Source organism: Buceros rhinoceros, unplaced genomic scaffold (genome assembly GCF_000710305.1).
Source record: "Buceros rhinoceros silvestris isolate BGI_N320 unplaced genomic scaffold, ASM71030v1 scaffold7551, whole genome shotgun sequence".
Taxonomy (NCBI): Eukaryota; Metazoa; Chordata; class Aves; order Bucerotiformes; family Bucerotidae; genus Buceros; species Buceros rhinoceros.
Genome location: NW_010392522.1, coordinates 68,431 through 91,738, shown reverse-complemented (window position 1 = coordinate 91,738; position 23,308 = coordinate 68,431). Strand labels below are relative to the sequence as shown.

Below are 23,308 nucleotides of genomic sequence, written 5' to 3'. Positions count from 1 at the left end.
CCTGCTGAAAGACTTTGCTTGGCCAGCGCTGACAAACTGTTTTGAAGAACTCTTGCCATGCCCAGATGATTCATCATTAATAGCTTTAGACATTCTCTTTAAGCATATGGTTACTTCTGCTGGAAAGCGTATTTTGAAACCTGCTAAATTCTATCCTCTTAAACTATGAAAAGAAAGGAGGAATAACAATGAGAGCGATTGATCTAGTCATCTAACTGCTTGCGTCAGGGAGAAGAGCGCTCATGGAGAGCCTCACCGTCCCACAAGGTCCTGCTGCTCCATTTAATTCCATATTCACTCCTGCCAAGGTACCAAAGCTGGCCGCCGTTTCTCCGTCACATCCGTCCTCCTCTGCGTGCAGTGGCTGACTTCCCACGCTGCAGCACTTCGAAAGGGAAGAGGAACTGAAAAGATACGAACTACGATGCAGACACGGAAAGCACTTGCTTTTGGAAATACATCGCAGTTTGATGTTTTCCTTGAATATACCTCACAGGGCACCCAGGAGGAACAGCAGCGTGCTGAGGCGGAGACATCCCTGGGCTTCAGAGAGCAGCACGCAGCAAACACAGCCCGGCAACGGGGCCACTGTTCGTCAGTCTGTGCCACGGGTCCACTCAAGGAACCTGAAGTGTCTTTCACTGCCCCTGTATAATCGCCTGTCTGGTGTCTGGGCTCAGGTTCTAGGTTAAGAATCTTTAAGGAGGAAGCTGTTGCCTCTGCCGACCCTTTGAGGACCGATTGATAGCTTCAATAAACTGGAACGGGGTTTTGGAAACTGTTGGTTCCTTGAGGATTGGGTTGCTTTAAAGCACTGGAAAAATCTTATTTTATACATAAATCTTATGTTTTTCAAAAGAAAACCCTTATAAATTTCTATATAAATCTTATATCATTTAAAATCTTCTAGAAGATCTTATTTTACGTATAAAAACCATATATAAAATTATGTCATACGCACACACACACGAATTTGCAGCTGTATGTGAACCATTAACCTTCCCTGGCATTCGCATGTTAACTTCTGGTGTAATTAAAGTAATTTTGGGGGAAGTTATGTCAACTCAAAGATTTTCTTTTTTAGAAAGAGAGGTCTCTGTAGCAACAGAGAGGAGTCATACGGCACTAAGAAGAAATCACTGCAAGAGGTACAGTTGCAATTCAGGATTAGCTCGGGAATCTACACCACAGGCACTCCCTTACCTTGCCAAGCCATGGATTCAGTTAAGCTTTTAGCCACAAAAATAAATGCTAGAATATTTGGTGTTGATTAAAAAAATAAAAATAAAAAGAAGAATCAAGAATCAAAACCAACAACATTTTCCTGGACTGCACTTGTGAAGCATTCCTTCAGCGTTTTCTGATTTGCTTTTGGAAAATTCAACTCCAGTGTCTTCATACCTGATTCCTACTTTGCATGTTAGGTTGTAACATGAGAAGCCTCCACATTTGTAAAATTAGCGTGTTTCTTGATCAAGAAAATTACAGGGACTGTAATCATGCGGAACATCCCGGACTCCTGCACGTGGTGCTAGCTAGGTGATGCATAGTTCAAACTCCTCTCTTCTGAAGCAGATGCTCCTGTCTCCAAGTTCCTGGCATATTATTAGAAACATATACAGGCACATTTGCAGCATTAAAAATGCCACTGGAGCATAGCTAAGCTGTTTTCCAGATTCCTCTACCAGTAGAATCGTACCAGGTAAATGCCCAGGCAACAGCTGAATCGGTCAGAAGGTCTGCGCAGATGCTTGTCCCAGTGACGTGCTTGGGAGACGTGTCCAAGCCAGGAGCAGTGAGAACTAAAGGCCAGATTCCAGTGCTAAGGAATGAATACAAGAAACACTGGGTGAACCAGCGTCTGGAGCTGCAGTCAAGTCGCCTTGGGTCCAGTTGTCTCCAACAGAAGGATCAGGAGATGGTTCTCGAACAGCGCTGGCTGATTTGTAGAGCTGAAACACTGGAGAAGTTAACTTCTCTCTTGAGAAGAATGGTCTGTTTGGAACTTCGTACTTATTTAGTTTCTCATGATGGAAGTTATTTCACTTAATTTGGTTAGAGCTGCACTGGCACAGGGGTTCATTAGGACACCCATTTGCTTGCAATTCAATTTAAAATTAAATACACTTTGTTGTTGATTTTATTACTTTTAAACTACTGTATCTATTGCCTTTATTAGCTGCTAATACACAATTATGAAGGTAAACAGTTTCCATTACTGAACATCAAACATCTAAATAACCACATTCGATCTCTTTTGGGGTTGCACCATTTTTTCTCCTTTCTCTCCTTTTGCTGGGTATTAGATTTGAGAGAATAATTTATTTGGAGAAGTTTGGCCTTTTCTGTGCTCACCAGCATGTTCACCGGCTGTCACAGCAGAACCCGGCTTCCTCCGCCGTATCCAGGAGGGTTGTTCATTCCTCCACTGAGTTTTTTTACAGGTAATGTGAAGCAGGCCTTTATCTGAAAGTCACGTATAGCTTCATCACAAAAGCATTGCTCCAATTCATATTTCCTTCGCTCTCTAGGGGTGGTTCAGAGGCAGGGGTGAAGGGTGCTGGGAGAAGCCATTTGGTCACCTTTTGAAGTGCAACTGTGTTTAGCACTTAAAACTTATAGCCCAAGCTGGGTATCAGAAAACGGAGGTGTCCAAAACAGAGGCTGCTTTCAAAAGCACAGGCTGAATTTTTCCAGGCCTGAGGTCCTTTGTCTGGGGCAAGTTCCATTCGTTAATGTCTGTAAAGCACTGAAAACTCTTGGGAAGGAAAGCACATTAGAGAGAAGTACAAAGTCACCCTTATCTGACGTACCTTTGAAAGAGTTCACGAATCCTGGCGTGCAACTTCAGTTTCTTGTGGCGAGAGGTTTCCTTGCGGTGCTTTGAGTCCCACGTGCCCAAAAGAAAAAAAGAATAAGAAAAGATTTAGTTTGTTTCCAAATGTGCAGAAAGAAGATAGAAATAAAAGCCATTAAAGTCCAAAGGTTTGCCTTCTGGTGGAAGGTTTTCAGAAGCAATCAGGAATGTCAGCCACCGTTACTCTATTACATTCTTCTTTTTGATAGCTCTTTCCCATTTATTTTTCCATGTTTACTCTGTTATTTCCAAGGGAAACTGAGCTCTAATCTTGTTTTGAAAGCTTTATCAGTACAACATAGGTTCGTACATGGTAGCATCCTACAGTCCGTGTTTTTTTACAACACCTAACACATATACACATATCTGCATGAATGCACGTCTGAGTGTGTACGTGCATACCAGAATTTAACACTTGAAACTGTTGGGCATAGAGCACCAGAGAGCTCACAACTTGCCCCCACTTCAGATCTGCTCCAGATCTTGATACCTTGTCTCACTGCAACTGCTTTTACACGTTTGGTAAGAGAGGCTGGTGTTGGAGGTTGCGATGCACAGGAGGCTAATTCACACGAGCAGTCCTCTCCCACCACGGTTCTGCAGCTCTCCAACACGAAGCTGGAGAGCCTGAAGCTATTTTACTCCCGCCCAGCAAGCTGAAAAAGTCACTCCATCGAGAAACTAGCATCCATGTTTTTTGGACTGTGTTCTCCATGTGAAACCTGAAAACAACCACCCTGCTGATGGTGGTAGACTCAGAAAAACAAAATTCTTCTTCCTGACCTGCACTGTTCAGAGATCTGGCTGAATATTCAAGCGCGTTTCTGGTGCCTTGATCTTCTACCAGTGTCCCTAAGACTAACATAAAATGAATGCGTAGTGCTACCAATATAGAAGGCAGCTTCCACCTGTGTGGTCAGTCCTGGCTGTTTGCAAGGAAGCTCAGGAATCTGTGTTGAAGACTAAGGCAAAGCATCCTGCTTATTTCCAAAATGAAAATTGCCAGAGTATAAAACCTGACAAAATAGCCTGAGCAAGCAGCTTTTAACTTTTTTAAATCTGTAAAATTAAAGCAGAGACGACATGGTTGCCTTAAAAAAACCGTACAATTTGGTGGCACTCCCAGCAGAGAGTCTCCGATGGGTGCAATAAATCCTCCAGGCCCTGGTCAAGCATCACACATACATGATTATAAAGGTGACGTGACCAAACGAACTCAAAGTGAGACCTTAGAGCTCTTCACACAGTAGTTGCTCCCTTCACCACTGCTCCTCTGTCAGCAGGAGCCAAGCCCTAGTGCTCCTGGACAGCTTTTGGCTGAAGATCATTAAGAGTCCCTGCAGCAGAGACAGGGACCCATTTCTCTCCCACCGCCACAAATGCTGGCAATTCAATTTTCTTTCCCAACCCAGTGAATCACCACCTATGCCACTTCCTCAGGAAAGGCCGGGATCTGGCTCCAGCCCCAGGTGCTCCAGCTGAGCTGGTACCTGTCTGGTTAGGGCTATCAGACCCCTCCTCGTGCCACTTCCCACAGTCCAGTGGGTGCTGCGGCCAACAGAAAATGCATCAAGAGAAAGGGAGGGTTGCTCCTCCACGGCTGCCCCATGAGGAGATGCTTTTGCATGGGTGGGGGACCCATCCCAGCAGCAGGAAGGACCAAGCAACGATGTTCAGCATCCCTGCAGGGCACCAGGCCGCCATGGCTGGGGTGCCCAGGAGGGTGCCCAGCAGCGGAGAGCAAAGTCTCCAAGAACGTTTAATGATAAAAACTACTGACTGAAAGACATCAGGTGTTTCCAGAATTTGGTGGCAGATGGGAAGGGGTTTAAAGGTTGAGGCTGAGGCAGTTAAAAGCTGAAGGTCAGAAAGTGGGAGGAGGGCTTGGTTCATAATTTGTCTCCTGGATGCGGCTCTGGATATGCGTGGGATAGTGATTTTTGTGGTGGGCACTTAGATTCACAAATAAGATGGAAGAGAAAACTCACTTCATGTAAAATATCACATAGCCATGATATTCCAGCAGCATTCAGACATTACCAGTCCAGGCTTACACTGAGCCAGAAGTAGGGAAGTTTGGGGTTTTTTTAAATTATTATATTACCAGGCTCCCATAGCTGTTCAATCCCCTTGTTTATCTTCCTAATATTAATTAAATAATGAATATTCAAAAAGAAAACATGAATTGGGGTTCTCTGTATGAACCATACTGTTTTTCATGTCTTTGCCTCTGAAGTGGCAATGGGAATATGATTTAAAACTATTTCTTCTGGATCCTAGTAAAATATTTGTCACAGTATGTCATGATAATTTTTAAAAAGGTCTATCATCTACCTAATAAATTTGTTAAGTTTATTCAAATCTTATTGAACAGGAAAAGTGCAATGAGTCATGGTTAATATTTCTTTACCTACACTAAGAAATAAAATATATCAAAAATTCAATGCTTAGGGTCCTATTCAGAAAATCTCTATGAGTCTGTAATACATCTTCTACATGATTAAAAAAAACAGGAAACTTGCTTTAAAATGAATTATTCACCACCTTGAATAAATTTCCATCTTTCCTATTTGCAAAACCCCAAAGTCAGTTATGTAAATTTTAACCTACACTAATTACCTCAGGGGTGTGCAAGCTAAAGGAAAGTAGATGCAGTAGAAAAAAAAATCCCAGACATTTCCATCACCAGGAAGCAATTTAATAGAGGAAAAAATGTGCAAGTTTTCAAAAACAGAGCAGCCCATATAATTTGTTTAAAATGTGGAATAATCATTGCCGCAATATCCCTTGAATCAGAGTGTCTCTGGAAGAAACCCAAGTGCTTTTTCTCAATGGCATGTACCATCGCACCCATCGCCGAGCACTTGTTTCTCATCGTGACACCAGCATTGTCCGGGCTGTAAAAACGACCCATTGTTGACGACGGGCGTTGCCGGCGAGAAGGCAGGAAACGCGGTTTGGATTCAAGGCGAGGTCAGATGGGGCTTTGAGCACCCTGGTCTAGTGGAAGGTGTCCCTGCCCAAGGCAGGGGGTTGGAACTAGGTGACATTTAAGGTCCCTTCCAACCCAAACCGTTCTACGATACAGACACTTTTTTTCAGAAAAAAAGTTACTGAAATCTGGTATCCACTGGATATCCTTCACAGATGGCCCGAGGTGTACTGGAGAAGGCAGAAGGGCTCCATCACAGCACCCTTTGTCCTTTCCCTGTCCTGACACCGGGTGCTGCTTTAGCTGTGAGCCAGCTCCTTCACACGTCCTCCTTCAGTTTCCTCATCAGCTATCTTGAGGTTTAATTACACAAATGGCCCATCAGAGAGCACAATCAAGAGCAGTACTTGAAAAAAGTCTTTCAGTCTGGGCTCAGCCCAGAGACGCACAATGGTAAGTATTGTTTCTACTGCAGACAAAACCAAGACCCTGACTCAGTACCATTAATCAGTGCTGACTGGATATTTTCACTGTGAAACTGCTTCACAAGGGCTTGATTCCTGTACTGGTTTTCAATTAGGAAAACAATTAAACAAAACCCCACCCAAACGTCCTTTCCTCTTAGGAGAAAGCCCATAAAATTCAGCAAAGCTTTGAAGCAAAAGGGAGTTAGTTTTCTATCATTTAGCTAAAATGGAACATTTAGAGAAAATATTTACCCTCCCCCCTTGGTGAGTCCTGGCACTGGTATTACAACCTTCTGGTGAGGTACTCACCCCATGAAGGTTGGAACGCCTGTTGAGCTCTGGCTCTGATGAAATCATACGCCCTGCAAGGAGTACTGGGGCGGGGGGGTTCCACCTTCCCACAGGTCCTCCTCACCAAGTCAAAGCGCAGCAGAGGCAGCGTGGAGTCACCACTGGAGGATACCGTCACCACTGGAGTCACTACTGTTGGAGACTCCAGTAGCCTCCTACCACCCACAGGGATCCAACACGCTGAGAATCCCAGTGCTTCCCCCTCATTCTGCTCCTTGAGAAATCTCACCGGTACATCACCGTGCAGGTAGCGCTGTCTTTCCAGCTGTAAACAAAAGCTCATATAAAAGCTTTTTACCTGGGATTTCCATCTCTGCATCCCCAAATGTTTTGCTGTGATAGAAATTCTGTCCAGGATTTACAGACGGAAGAAGTGAGATGCCAGATGCCTGAGCTCACAGCAGGACTAGAAATAAAACCCATGTGTCTAGTCCCACTGGTGCCACCTAGTCCTCCTCCTTCACAGTCTGGCTGCTGCGTGGACATTCACTCCCAGTGACTTTCCCTGTGACTGACTGACTTGAACAAAACAAGTGAAAAGCGCTGAACATTGAGATGAAGAAAAAAAATACTGCAAGAAAAGTCGACATTCCTTTTAGGCAAAGTGAGGATTTTGAGAGGCTTATTCTCTCCATGTCCCTGCTCACTGCAGGGGGATTGGGCTAGACCACCTTTGAAGGTCCCTTCCAACCCAAAGCGTTTTATGATTCTATGTTAAGTACAGAGAGATGACGGGAAGTGAGGCACTGAGAGGTAAGTGGGATGACCGCCCTCCACTGAACGCAGAGACTCCAGTAGCTGGATAAGGCCTGCTCTGAAGATTGCACTGCCCATCGCCGATGGAATTTGGGTGACCTTGTCTCAGAGATGGCCGCAAACCAGGAGGTAAAGTCGTGTTAAAATCCTGGACACGTGGCAGTCTTGTTCATAGTGCACTCTGCCAAAAACGTGCCGCAAACTCTGACACCTTTTTAAAAGGTAAAGAAGCAACTCTCCTCCACCATGACTTTCCTTCCAAACAGAAAATTAAACCAATTTACTGTTCATGAGCATAAAATGAAAAACTTAGACAATTGAGACATTTGGAACAGCTGGGGGAAAAAAAGGTAATACTCGTTTTTAAAACTGATACTGCAGAACACAAAGTGAGATTTGCTTTAGTCATGCCGCAGCATTATTGCACTAATACAGATACCTTTAGTGTCATTACGGGCTGAGCATTCTGATAAACCCGTAAGCGTGGCATTGCTTCTAACAACACAGTGGAGACTGAGCGACCAGTCAGCACAGGAAGGCAGCATCCTGCTACCGAGCTGGACGCTTTTGTACAACCTACATACTGAAGACACTGATTTTGAACAGTTACGGACACACGCTCCAGCTGTAAAGTAGGTGTTATAAAGAAGGACCTGAACTTCCCCTAAACTCAGAGCTGTTTTCATTCAGGGTTTTTATCCAAGGTGATAGTACTAAGAAATAAAAAGAACTTGAAGCACTTTGCTTAAGATGCTTCAAGAAAACTCTGGAGCAATGTCTGGCAGAGCTACCCAGCTTCTGCAAAAAGATTTTGCCTCTCCAGCCTCAGAAGAGAGGACTTGCTTCTCGTTTCTGTCTTGCTGTTCACAGAGAGATCACCTGTAGTTTCTTCAGAACCACCAGATGCTTCTTCAGATGCTTCTTATTTCACAGTTGAGAAGATGTAGCTTCAAGGTCAGAAAGCTTTGATATCATCATCAAAATCTACAGTGTGGTAAGCGTATGCAAGGCCGTTTATCAGAGCGTCTGACAACCATGGCCATGCACTGCAGATACACAGCGCTGGAATGGCGTTTGCCATCGATAGAGACTTCAGGCAGAAATACGCTTAGCCTGCCAACGCTCCCAAGTTCAGGTGCCTCCAGATTAGCCTAGAAATCATCAGCTACTCAGAAGCCTCAAGTAATTTCAGTCTAAATAACAAGAAATAATTGAAGATGCTAACCACAGTATACGAGAGAACACATTCCACCCAGTACAAATCATCTAGCATGAGCAATGCTCGTGGAAACCAAGAGAACCGTGCCAAGGGGTCTAAAATTAATAGTTTGCATTAAAAACAAAGATTTTAAAATTTCATAAGCTATGTAAGGAACTTCAGGATTTTACAAACTTTTCTACTTTCTGAGTACTGACAGCAAATCGCAGCACTGACAACTGAGAGAAACTGAAAGGAAACACCCACTGGAAACACTCAGACGTGTCTGCAGGTTTCCTCCATTCTTCCTCAATTTAGAAACATTTCTTAATTTCAACACAGAATGTTTTTATTATTTCTACAGCCTTTTCAAAGTCCCTCAGGAAACTGTACTCCTTTAATCCTTTTTCTCTTCCCTAAAGCAGGTATCTAATTTTAGGTCTGTTCTGCAGATAGGGAAAACTGAGTCATAACAACTAATTTGTTTGTTACAGCCCAAAAAACCTGATGCTCAGGTCTGAGGTTACAGTCTATCCTGTCTTTGAGTCCTTGTTCTTTTTTCTGACTGTCAATAAAGCTTTGCCTCACAAATTTGTCTCTGCAATTGTAATCTAAAAAACAAAAAACCAACAAAAAACCCACAACACACAGGCTTTAACTTTATCCAATAATTTCCATTTGTACTGGCTTCCACATCATCTTCCTTTTCAAGTGTGCAGGCAGACACTAGAACACTTCACAATGAAAAGAGACACTCACGATTAGTAAATGAAAATTACAGAGAGGGAGACAGTGCTTTAAGTACACTTTACTATAGCATTGTCTTAAAAACACCAGTGGAAATGACAAGTTGCCTTGCCTGATAATTTTTCTCCATAGAGAACAGAACTCCTCCTGCAAGCCCACGCCCTGCTCCATCTCTCAGCTCAAAGTTATAGGTGGAAATAATTTCACATTTTCAGATGTAATGTAAGCCCTCCGTCTCCGATTTAAATGCTGAGACGAGGAATTGAATCATAGCATCACACTACGCTGACACCTCTTTGAGTGAACATTGGAGGTGACCTGGTTATGTTTCACGCCAACAAACTGAACAACTACAAAGTCCTTAAAAAGGCTCAGATAACACATACAAAGTCTGATAGACCTCAGAGTCAGGCCTGCTTTGAGCAGGAGGCTGGACTAGGCAGTCTCCAGAGGTCTGGTCCTTCCCCGCCTGAATTAAGCTGTTGTATGAAGTACAGGTCAAAAGTGCCTTTCAACATAGGTTCTGCTTGAGAAATTCTGCTCTGCTCTAAGACTGCAGAACCAAAGAAGTTACAACATTTAGAACAATTCATTCATCTGTAGCTCATAAAATCTGCGTAGTCTATTAACACTACTAAGGAGTCTCCTGTCATAAAAGCCAACAAACAGCAGCCTTAGTTTTCCCTGTGACTACAGTTTGGCTCCAAATGCATTAAAAATACAAATAAAACCTCTCTGGGGAAAAAAAATTCTAAGTTATTTTGCAGAAAACACAAGCAACTAAAATTTGTTCTCATTGTATTTATTTTTGCAGGTTCGTGTCTCTAAACATTAGCGATGCTCGCTCTTTCCTTACAATCCTCGCCTAGTCCTGCTTCTTTTAGCAGGTGCTCAGTACCTGAAGAAGCCACGTACACTTCAGCAGCACTTGGCAATCACCGATTCTCACTGAAGAATCTTTCCAAGTGCCTCTGTTTATTGAACCATAGAAACAGACTCCCTTACTGGAGTTTGTGTTAGGATAACGAGCCCGAGAGCTGACCAGTCACATTACCTCAAGCAGCAGCAAATGCAGTCACCATCATTTACGGTAGCGGCAGGATACATTGTTCCAGCTCTACAGAATATCAAGAATTACTTTAGTTGTTTAACTACCCCTCTGACCTTAAAGAGTGAAGGAACACAGCAAAAACCAAGGGATTGATATTTTTAGTGAGAAGTGTAAAAAATATGGAAGATTTTCATTACTTCCAAATAAATATTTACTTAACTAAAAACGCAGATAACTCCCGACCAAAGCAATGAAAAGAGAATTACAACTAAAAAGAGCAGCTATAGCAATATTATGGGTATTGTGACAGCTCAGTGACAGGCCCTTTGCAAACATCTGAAACATCTTTTCCACAGTTCTGCTTATGCTGACATTAATTTCCATGCTTTCCCTTCTTAAAAAAAAACCAAACAAAAAAAACCCCAAAAATCCCAAAACAAAACAAAAAAACCCAACCATGTGCATCTGAGCATCCAGAAGCAACGAGGGAGGAACTGTTGAAATTCAGGGGGTTCCCAGCTATCCACTGAGGAAGCAGGAGCAAGCCTGATAGAACAAAGACACGGAGAAAACTCAGGCTGCCCACAGGGTAAAGCGTGTATCGGTATTTTATCAGGCTTTGGGTCTGCTGGGTGGGTGCTGACACACAGCTGAGAGCCACGGACACTCACTAGGCAGGACAGCAGAAGTCCAAGGGCCAAAAGCCCAATATCTCAAGCTCTGGGAAGTTCGCCTTGTGTTTTTCCCCCCTCCACCCCACCCCTCAAATATAGGTTTAGAAGTGCTTTTGCACCACTCCAAGAGTAGTCTAGCTGGCAGGAATATAATGAATTTGTTGAGCTTGGCTTAAGGACAGATTTCAAAAGGTCATTATGTGCTAAGCCCTCCTGACAGATGTAGGTTTGAGTCTATCCATGCCCTCGTTCTTCCTCTGTAGAGAGGGGATACTCATAATTCCCACTACATCGCAAATTCAGTGGAAGCCATTATACTAACAGACTGAAGGGATGCGTTGACACTCAAATAATCAGTGTAGGTACCTTAGCTAAAATGAAGTCACCCTCTTTTAAGACGTGGTGTAAATGAAACATTGCCAGCTTTTGTATTCTCGACCTGCAATGCTCAGTAAAACAAAAAAAATTTACTTACTATGTATTTATTACACTTAAAATCTTGGCAAATATCAATAAGTAGCAGACAGGTTTTAGCTGAGGGAAAAGTCACCTTCCATTCTGCGTTGCTTTTAGATGCAAATATTCACACAAGTATTACACACACCAAGAACGATCAAAAAGGATTGTGCAAGGCTGTGGCATTGATGAGGGGAGGTCTGCAGGTACCAGCAGGGTAGTATTATCTAACTGAGCGAAACATGCAAGCAATCATGCATTGGTATTTCATTATTTTTATAATTTATTGGTGTTTTATATAACCAAGGCCTGATCCCACTGATTAAATTCCTGATTGGAAGGTAGATTTGTCATCATCTTACAAGGTACCAAATTTTACCCATGTATTATCCACCACTAACCAAAGGAAAACCGATCGCTCCATCATCATATAAATTGATCTTGCTGTGACTTGGCAAGGCGTCAGAGTAGTGATGGTATTGACCCTGTAAGAATATTAGGTCTAATGCCCAGAGGCATTAACCTTTGTTTAACCAAAAGGTAAATCTCTTGATGAAAGCAAACGATTTATTACTGTCCACCTGCAACGAACAGCTCATTTCTTCGTGCTGTAACTCAGCTGCTGCTACTGAAGAGCAAAACTTGCACTTTACTTTCAGAGGCTCTTGACCTCTGCGTGAATTACTCATGGAGAAAACCGGTAATATAGTTGTAATGACCAAGTCCTGTAAGGTGTTACACCCAGCACAGAGGGCTGAATCCTGGAGAGAGAGATGGAGGTTGTGAACAAATTACTTTTAGTTACGAGTACCGACCAAGTTGCAGGAAGAGAATGGCCAAGCAAGAAAGGTGTTCTTGACTTCTGGGGCAGTGGTGATCCTTCCAATTGCCCCATTATTAATTTTTTTTCTGAGAGAGTCTATATAAAAATGAGTAGTCTCTTTTGTCTCAGTTCAGAGGCTGTAGAGCTGGTAACTTCCCATGGCGTCTGAAATAATGGCTGGCAAGAACACATTGCCAAAGGCCGATCAAGTGCAATCACACCCCAGTCACCAGCATTTGCTTCATTCTCAACAGGCTCTCATGCTTTTGAGAGCTTCTTGCCTTTAATCAAACACGTGAAGCCAGCATCGGTAGGTCTTTCCTCACATATTTCTCTGCTCTGCAAGATCAGGTTGTGCCCATAAGCATGTGTCCCTGCATTGCCTTATGACAGGTGATTTCTGCAGCACCCTACACACCCAGCTGTGCTTGTACCTGCTCAGCCTCTCCCCCAACACGGACCCAAAATTATGATTTTCCCTCAGTAGAGTTTACTTTTATTAAAAGCAAATGTTCTTGGGGATTTTTAAATCTGTAGGCCTATACGGTAGGCTGCAGGAAACAGTCCTACTTTTAAAATTTAATATTTTTCAATGTGTTTGTTAACAGAACATTGACATCTGCTTAATGCTTTCTTCACAAGAATCTCTCAGATCTCCCCTTACGTATTTCTTGCCAACCTCAACTATCAGCTTTTGCATTTACAAAATAGAACGTGAAGTGAGTAACAACACAGCTCAAAGTTCCAGAGCTAAAACCTTGCACAAACCTTTTTTTTTTAATTATTATTATTATTTTGGAAAGTGCATCTGCTCTTTCAAACCCTTTTAATCATGGTGATCTCATGCGCTGAACTGCTGTTTAAACAAAAGCCAACCATCTCCTGTGAAGCTACAAAGCAGAGAAGAAAAGCAATGAACTAAGGGGAGGACAGTTAACACAGAGCAGCTCCTTCTCATGCCAATGCTGCCAGCAAAGCCCTGGTGCAAATCAGATGCCTCATCGGAGAGAATTTTTGGCAGCCTAAAATGAAACAGCAGCAACTCAAGTGTGTTTTTGAACCTCGCTCATAAAACCAGCCTCACATGCTGCAAACTCTCACTTGCTGCTCTTAACTCTTGGGCTCCCATGTTTTGTTTTCATTTTGTCAAAGCAGAGAGATGCGAGAGATGTCTGTGAGACCCCTTTCCTCAGCTCGAGGGTTAATTACTCAGGCTGGTAGACATTTGAAAATATTATGTTACCTCTAACGGCAAAATTGATAGAAGCTTGTTTCAGACTCACTTTATGTCATTATGGCAGATTAAATTAACTAATCATAAATTACGCTGGCTAAAGTACATCTGCTACTCACTAGACCTGCAGAAAGAAGGGAAGGGGTTTTTCCAAATAAGAAGTAAATGCCACGGGGCAAATTAAAGACTTTTTCAAACCAATAAGCATACATTCGAGATCCAAAATTCTAGAAGCATCCCAAAGATGGCAGCGGGGTATTCATAAGGCTGTGGCAACCATCTGACACTGAACCTGTAGCTGCTGCAGAAAGGCATCACTGCTGCAGTGCTGCAGAGGTATACCCAGAGACCAAAGAGTAAAGGTTGTCCATTGAAGAATAAAGAAGGTCAACCATAGAAGAATAAGCATGCTCCTTACTGTTAGGTGTTTTGAATATCAGTGTGACATAAGAGGTGCAGTTAGCAGCCTCTACTTCCCATGTCACCTGCCACTTTCTGTTCAAAGGGGCTGAATGCACCGTTTCCATGTGCTTCCAAAGAAGGGATGGATGTAAACATCACTGATCTAGAAGACAAAGACTTTACTGTGATCCTCTTCTTACACTCCGCATTGCGGGATGCGGATGTGACAGCTGATACTACCTCAGTGTGACTGAATTCCTAAATAGGGCATGGACAGCTGAAGGTAGAGCCACGTGGGAGGAATGGACAGAAAACACAGGCATTTGTAACCTCCTGTTCGTTATAAAGTTCTGAGTCCCTCTCTGTAAGCTCAGGGTAGACCAGCTCAATCAATCGCATGAAATGAGGATTTTCTTTCTTTTGGAAGCAAATAAGGAAGAAAAGCAGTGGTGTATTATATCGTATTACACATGGATGGATTCACACACACAGTTGTCAGTTAAAAAGCAGAGCATTGGTTGGGGATGACAACTCGATAGCTTGCTCCTGTCTGGGAAACACACTCTGTTGAACACCTCCAAAAAGAGCCCAAGTTAAGATGATCAGCTTCCCAGTGACCAGAGTTAAGGGAGGGTAAACAAAGCACTAACAAATCTACTGTGTTCCTTTGAGTGTCACAGAGCCTCAGGTACCTTTGGGGCATCCAAATAGCCCAAACCTAAAGTGTGAACTCTCAATATTATTAGAAAGTCTTCTGGAAAGGTGCAGCACTCTGTTCCCAGGTTTCTACTCCATCAGACCCTTGTGGCAGAAGATGCTTGTAGTAACATTTGAGTCCTTCTCCCTCATGTTTTCTCCCATTTTATGTTCTCTGAACAATATGACCCAAACCACCTCCTATACATGATGCATACAGCAACAACAACAACAAAACCTCAGAAGGAATGAAATACAGCTACACAAGGGTTTAGAGGAACGCAGCAAGGAAGGGAATTGTGTCCCTCACCCACATGCAGAAGGCAATGCTGAGGTTTAGTCCTGCAGTGAAAAACTTCTAAAAACTTCCTCTGAAAAGAAAAGAAAGCTTAGCTCAACGATCAGTCACTGGATAACCTATTTTAAGCCCATCAGAGCCAGTGCACTGTTCTCATGTTGCTAATTAAAAATGATAGATTCATCAATTAATCTCTCTTCCTATCCCCTTGCCTTGGTACGAGATTTTTCAAAGGGACAAATGGTCGTTAGATGCCCGCAAGTATCATTTCAGCCCTGAAAACTTGTGCCTTTGTCAACAAGACCCTGACTTTGTCTCTTTACACTATGAAATGATGAAAAGAAAACTGTATAAAGCTTTGCCGCCCTGAAAACCACATTGGATTTACAATTTGGGAATAATCTTATCCTCTGTACAATGAGTATTGCTACATAAATCCTTCCTGGGCTTCAATCCGAACATGCTCATTGATAGATGAATAAGCCTCTGTTAGATTTGGCAGAGAGAGATGTCCTAAGCTTAGGCTCTTGATTGAAACTCAATTGCAATACTTACTGGGGAGCAGTGAGAGATACTCCACTATTTAGGAAAGAAGCAATGAAGGCAATCTATTTTTATTCACATTGAAATGGAGACAAAGATAAAGGTCCTGCTGTTAGCTTAGCGAAGTGCCAGTCACATAGAGCAAGCCAGCGAAATGGGTTATCTCTTCCCCTTTCAATATCTGTATCGCCGGGCAGTGAAATAGAATTGGGGTGTACAAGGTTAACAAGTCAGCATCATGTTATGAAGCAAGCGATAAAATTGTCTTACAGTTCTTAACTCTGACCTGTTCCAGCGAAAAGCTGCCAAGCAGAATTATGTCATCCTGAACATCTCTCTCGAACTGTTCGATATATGAAGGAATCTCTTCATCTTCAAGCTCCCTGTGAAGGTCACGTGCCTTACTGGAGCTGACAGGCATCACAGAGTCTGGAAAATCTTCACTGTCAACACAGGCTGCTTGGAACAAAAGCGGCAGGTTATCTCTTAGCAGATTCCCTGGTTAGTACCTTCTCAGTTAACGCGTTTGGCCCACCAGCATGCGAAGACAACAGTTCATGCCACTGAACGGAGTAAATAGCAACAGTGGAACCACTGGCAGGTACCAAGTGTCATTAGCAGGAAAACTCTTCTCAAGAGCAACATTTGCCTACAGGTACAATTTAGCACGTGCAGCTTGTACCTTAAATAACTTCTGAAGGAAGTGCTCTGCATTTCCACCTAACATCGCTTCCCCATAAATCTTAGAAGAACTGCGCTTGGGAATGACTTTTGCTTTCACTCCTGAAGAACGGGAGGAATAACTGCAACTGAAAGGGAGTCCAAGGTGAAGCCACACCAAGCATTTCATCTTCCTCCCACTCCCCCCAGAGGGTCCAATTCCTCCACAGCTCCTGCCTAATTAATTGAGTCTGTTTCTGCTCTCACCCACCTCATTCCCCCGATTTCGCTGTGGTGACGTATGCAGAACCAAAGGGTATGTGTTGCACATACATAAAAATAAATCCCATTCATAAAGCTCACCTTAAAGAGAAGCGGAGTCCTTTTTTTCAGTTTAATTCATCATGCTAGATAAAAAATTAGGTCTTTTCATTGATGTCTGCTGTGGTACAAATACTATTTTGCATCATCAGTAATAGAGAAAACTAGTGTTGCTCATTTGTCCACATCAGGGTCACTAAGAAATGACAGATATCAGGTGGTCCCCATCTGACTGCACCCTTCTTGCCTCGTATTTCTGCGTGTAAGTTTGTATAGTTCTCTGTGCCTTTCTCTGCAAAAATCTGCCGCATCTAGTTATTTGCTTTTCTGTCTGTCCATCCTAAGACATGAAAGCAGTTAAAAGACTTTTTTTTTTCCTCACTCCCCTTTGAAGTCACTCATTCTCTAATGAAGACCAGAAAAGGAAAGATAAAACTAAAGCTATTAACATTTCCAGTTTTGCTCACTACTCATTGTTTAATGACTTTAATTGTTGAGCCTCCTGAGTAGTTAAATCACCTCAGTGCCACCAACACACAGGAAGCAGGGTGGGTTTTTTATTTAATTACAACAGGATACCATTCAAATTCATGTTGGGGGAAGTGTACAGTAGATATAAACAACCCAAACCATTACCTTAGGGTACACAGTCTCCTCACACGGCAGCTTACAAGCCTAATGAAAAGCGATTTGACCTAAAACTATTAACTACAGAAACAAAACAATATTTACATTTAAATTTACAGTAACACTAAGGTTTGGCTAGGAGAGAGAAAACCCAGGAAGCGCTAGGAGAGAAAACGCTGCCAACAGCAGAAGCAGCAGCATCGCTTGTTCCCCCCGACGCTGCGTTGTATATGACGGGCCATATGCTCGGCTAGTATAAATCAGCTGCTTTACTGCTTCCAGAGGAGCAGTGCAAGTTTACATCCTCCATATTCCTGTCTCGGGATCCCCTGGGTGTAGACAGAGTCCTTACAGATCAAAGAAAGGAATGAAAACATTGTCCACAAAGACAACCATGCAGTGATTCACCAAAATGTCCTTTTTGTTTTCAGTGTTCTATCAAGTGACCGAGTTTTGGTGGGAGACACTGAGCTAGTTAGCACGTATTTTGTGGAAAAAGAGCAAAAGAAGATAAAGAACATTTTCAAAAGCCTTTTTGAAGGAAGTAACGGCTAAAAATAGAGAGAAATTATGATTTGTATTTGAAAAATTTGCAAGGAAATTAATTGGTAGATTGATAAACTACTTGAAGACTGGCTGCTTCAAGCTGTTAGTGTCTCTGTCACACTCTTCATTGCCTCGGCTGCTCTTAACACCGCGAGTCATACTTTCTGTGCAGTTTAAATCACATCTTCTCCTTAGCACAGGCTGGATTTGCAGATGCTGTGCTGTAATTAGAGCAATCTCCCCGGCATTAGCTTGGCTGCTTGTAACTTCATTTATTCCTGCATTTGTCCATCAGATAGCAGCGGTTTATATACCGAGATGAGAATTTGAAGGGTATAGGTTCACTAGCAGACAACACCTCAGGGTCGGTTGGAATGCAGACAGCAGCCGTGAACTCCACATGGAAAATGCATTTTGGTAGCCTGGTTCTAGAAGATTCTGTATATAAATTGTAGCTAAAAAATATCCACCACCACCAAAGGCTCACATGCATCACTTTCACAATTAAAATACTGCAAAATATTGCACTTCAATTTTTTGGTTGTTGCCAAACAATAATAGAATAGAAAATATTTTTTATGGTATTCACCTATCATCATTTTAGATGACCAAGAGGATGATTTAGAGGATAAAGATCTTACATCATTTGAGAGATTTTATTCCTAGGTAAAAAATATAGAGTCTACATCTTTCTCTAGAAAACAACCAACCAATGTTGCCTATTAAGCTGCTTTATAATATGAACTAGCACGTTCCACAAGAGCGACCAACAGGTTGCTCATCGACAAAACTCTTTAACTATACAATCATATAAATTCTGAGCCACCGCCTTTCCTCTCCTTTGGGGATCATCTATTAATTAGGACTGTATGACTACGTGATTTTTCAGCTCAGTGGTCAAAGGAAGAAAAGAAGCAGTTCTCTAAAGAGCGCAACCAAATGAATCCCAGTTTTCTGTGGATTTTCTCATGTCTAATAAGGGTCGAACTCCCATATTAGATTTTCCTTCAGTGGAGACATTAATAATGCTTGTCTGCTCTGCTCAGCAGCCCACTTCCCTAAAACTGGTAGGGAAGGCAGACCTGCAAGACTTGCTCTCTGTTAAAAAGAGGATTTGGAAGTGAACAACAGGTTCAAAAATTGGGAAGGAGAAACACAGAGAGCCTGATCTGGGCACACAGAGGTTGCCTCCAAAGGAAAATCTTGCTCTTTTCTGGATTTTATTTACACCCATGCCAAGAACGGTAAAAAAATTCAGCTAGGACAGGGCACAACATTCACTCACAGGCCTGGCTCTCATACCCATTATCGCACTTTTAAGAAATAAAACACACACGTTACTGCATTTGCTTGTCCTGGTGTCCCTTAGTCATACAGGGTTATCTTGGCCATAAAGCTACTGAAGAATATGACACGCGGTAAATATCAGTGTGTGAGGACTACAGAAACACTACAGACAGACACCCACGTCAATCTCTCCTCTAGAAATAACGTTGACATCACAGCCAAACGTGTTTTTATTTTAATCTATGAAGCCAAAGTAAGGCTGTTGCTTAAGGCAAAGAAATCTCCTACACATCGTTGTTTTGACTGTAGATGGAACAATTTGAATTTTCTAATAAAGCCAGAGAAAACATTTTCTAAAGTCATCTGTTAGTGTAAATCCTTACGCAAATGACCTCAAACACCACCTGACGTGACCCACACAGCTGACAAACAGCCCAGCCGCTTGTGAGCTGAAAGGAGGATTCCGATTCCTGGCCCTGAGCACAGCAGCAGTAGTATTCTCAGTCTTCTGTCGTAAGGGAGGAATTCCACGCGCAGTGCAGAGAAAGCACCCCGCTTAAGTTACACTAAAAACCACATAAACACAACTCAAAACAAAAACATTTGGGGAAAAAGATCTTAGAGGCTTGCATTAAAGTCAACGTCTCTTTTACGTCTGAGTTCAAGGGGATGGATTACCCACTCTCCTCTCCACATCCAGACTCAAGAGTTTTATTTTTCTTTATACAAAGGATTTTGTTATTTACCTTGCAAGTCCAGCATCTTGTTTTCTTCATCCAGAAGCTTCATCAGTTTATTGTACAGGATTTGCTCATCAGATTCCACAGGATCTTAAAAAACAACAGCAACACATCTACTGTTTCTTCCAGTAATATTTTAGGAAACGCTAAAGTATAAATACAGATATAAAAATACAAAAGAAACCACTTGGCACTTAAAAATAGTTTTCCCTGTGCAATTTCACAGCAGAGGTGACTCATTTTCTTCCAAGTTATGAAAGAGAGTTTAAAGCAAAAAATATAGAATCATATACTTTTAAAAGGTGAACAATATTATATTTTGATCTGGACAAACTGGTTTACTAGTTCTGCTAAGAGACTAGGTGAATTTGCTATTTATATTCAAATTGCCAGATGAATTCTATTTGACTCTTAATTAAAGTACTAATTTATTTATTTTGCCAATGTGATTTTGGACCTTTATTAGAAATTGTACCTTGTTGTCCATAACACAAACACATTACCTGGTACAAGCAGGCATTACAGCACACCATGAATTTTGATTTTTGGGGCTGGCCAGTCAGTCAAATTCCCTGTAACATCTGCAGAGTAAGGACCAAGGGAGACACACCGCTTTTTCCCCACAAGACCTTCCGGTGCCTACATTCAAAGCAGAAATGCCCAGCTGAGACTGTCCTCCGCCAGTCTCGCAGACCCTGGCGTCTCTAAGCTGTCAGTGACGAGGGTGGGTAGAAGGCCAAATACTTACAAACGAGGAAGGTGAACCGAAGTACAGCTACAAAAAGAGCCCCCCCAGGTCACTGAAGTGCCTGATAGAATCACAAAGAATAAATTTTCTTTACCACGGAATTTCAGAGGCAGTTTTTTCAGTTACGCTGAGCATCAAGGAAGGAGGTTTCTGCAAACCTCCTCTGCCCCTGCAGAGTCTTTTACATTTCCTTTAGCGTCTAACATCAAGATGTTCCCTTGACGAGGCAGGGAAGCAAATCCATAGTGGGGTGTTGTTTGTTCTCAGGGCATCATCAACCCAGACAAGTTTCCAGAACAAATTTAATTTATCAAATATAGAAAAGATAATTGCCAATATCTTCATTTTCACAGAATAACCCATTAAAGACTCCCATATGATGAACACATTAAAATGATATTTAACTTTGTGTAATAGAGTTAGTGGCTGCAGATTTGCTTTTCACCAGCTATTCTCTATGGGCGTGGGGCCTGACTTGCTGAAGTCGGAAGAACTGTGTGACTTTAAAGCGTGCCCTGGTTTCTTCATTGTGCTCTGCCTTTGTCTCTTGTTAGTGACAAGCTGCCAGCTGGAAAGAGGAGGTAAACAAATATGGTCCCCAACAGGGGATGACTGTGCAGCAGCACAATTCTGGACTGATTATGTTAATTAAAGAGGACAAGGTGTAGACCACGTTCTCGGGTCGTGCTTCTCGGATGCCAGAGCAGAGTGAATGCAGCACAGCCTCACTTCTTCTACCCGTCCATTAACTCACTGTCCTTGATCAAAGACTGTGGCCCGCCTATCATGTTCAGAGCCGTTAAGGTTTATAATTTAAATTGTAAACCTCAGTATTTAAATAGAACTGCATATGTGATCTTTGCCATCTCATTTTCATGAATGGAACAGAATATTCTGACACCAAAATTACATACTTAATTCCACCTCACCTTCTTCACTGACCTCCATCCCACACTGCCTTGGGTTTATTTCCTCATCCATCAACGGGTCAAAGTAATTTCTGCTGTATTCATTTCCTGTGGAAAGCACATGAAGTAAGGGTCAGCGATTATTAGAAGCACATGAACCAAAATGTTAATTTTGAAATCGACACCAGCAAGCAAAGGGGCATTTTTTGCTACTTTATAAGCTTAATTTTTTTAACAAGTCCTCTAAGCCTGCTAGTACTGCAATTATCATCTTGTGAAAGGTCAGCAAAGGTAATTCTGGAAACAAGTGCACTTTATGTTACTTTTGCTCAGGAACTAATGAGAAAAATTCTCAAATTTAGATGATGGAAAGATAAGAAAATTTTTTTAAAATCCAGCATTCCCAACAGAAGCCAAATTATTCTTGAAACACGTTGTACGAGCGAGTTACCCATGTTGCAAAGATATTTGTGTTTCACAGCTGACCCCTCCAATTTCAACAGTTTTAAATTTCACCACTGAGGTTTCAACGTCTGGTGCATCTTTAATACTGTATTCAGAGGAGTGTTTAATTACCGAGGAGATACTAGAATACTGCCTCATTAATCTGAGCAGCAATTATATTCATTTGGGCTAGGTAGCAAATCCAAGGTTTAGATGGGATAAAACCACTTATTTTAGCACTTTCCATTTCAATGCTAGTTTCATCTGCTAGAGACTAATCAAGTTTACAAATAAGTCACGTATTAGACTTAAAGGAGTAACGCAGCATCCAGCTGCTGCAGGAACTCCCAGTAATAGGAATTTTCTTCACACGACACAGGAGGGTTTTTTCCTCAAAATACGTCTTTCCTGCAGCAAAAGTGCTACACTCTGTTAGAACCATCCTCACAGCCATTGGGTTTGCAAACAGAGTAAATTATCACTAAACAGAGAAAAAGTCAAACAATTAAGTCCATAAGTCGTAAATTTGCTTGAATAGATATAGATCTGTGTCCTGGCAAACAGCTAAATGGACGAGGGGGTTAATTCACCCGAGATACACTATAGTAGTCCACAGTGTGTTTGTTTCAGGATCAGAAATAATCCAAGCAGCAGCTCCTTTTCAGAGACTAAATGAAACTTTGATATGAAACTAGGTTTAATTTATATTTCTGGACTGGCACATTTTGACTGTCAGTCTCTGTTCCTTCAATGTAGTAAGTACAAGAACTGAAAATTTGCTTTACCTTGAGGTCTCAATAAAGAAAAAATAAATGAGTTTCATTTTTGTTACTTTATCTGTCAACAACTGCTAGGCTGGTATGAATCTTGGCAGCATGTAATCAAAGTCTTATGTACTGCAATAACAGAGCCATTCTACCTTATTCACTGTAATTGTTTTTCTCTAGCACAAAGCATCGTGATGTTATACGAACACCCCTTCACATGTTGGTAAAATAATTCACCCATGTGCTAGAAAAGCAAATGATGATGCATTTCTTTATTCAATTACTTCAGAGCTGTAAATGTAAATTGCTGGAAAGTATGTTGCAACCATACAAACAACTCTCAGCTAGTGCACAGGCTTTTTGCAGAGTCTTAAGATCACAACGGGTTTTATTGAATTTTAATACCCCACATTTTTTGTCCTGTGGGTCTGGTGTGAAGCTCTGAGGAGCAGACTTTTGGGGCAACTTTCCTGGACAGAATAATTGGCGTTTAGGAGGAAGTGTCCTGTTATATTTGAGTCTGCAAGGCATGGAAACCATTATTCAAAGGAGAGATACGCTGAGAAATGCCACTGACCAGCCTGCTCTGCGGCCCTCTTCAAAACCAGAACAACCTCAACCGTCCGGGAGGAGTTTGAGGTATTTCAGCCAGCACTTGGGCTCTGTCAGAGCCACACACAGCTGGAGACAGAAAGTTATACGGAGAAGTACAAAGAAAAAACAGGTTTGATTTCTCCAGAGCAATGTACATACTTTAAAACCTGCATAGGTGGAA

At 42.1% G+C, this 23,308-nt stretch overlaps 1 protein-coding gene across 1 annotated transcript in view; it reads right to left on the bottom strand.

Moving 5' to 3' along the window:
• Nucleotides 1-23,308, bottom strand: part of LOC104500802 — a 191,199-nt gene that overhangs the window by 152,099 nt on the left and 15,792 nt on the right. Inside the window, exons 4-8 of the mRNA XM_010144518.1 lie at nt 21,344-21,430; nt 19,673-19,756; nt 15,772-15,941; nt 6,672-6,872; nt 257-385 (exon numbers count right to left, since the gene is read on the bottom strand). Coding sequence (XP_010142820.1) covers nt 257-385; nt 6,672-6,872; nt 15,772-15,941; nt 19,673-19,756; nt 21,344-21,430 — 671 coding nt within the window. The remainder of the gene's footprint in view (nt 1-256; nt 386-6,671; nt 6,873-15,771; nt 15,942-19,672; nt 19,757-21,343; nt 21,431-23,308) is intronic.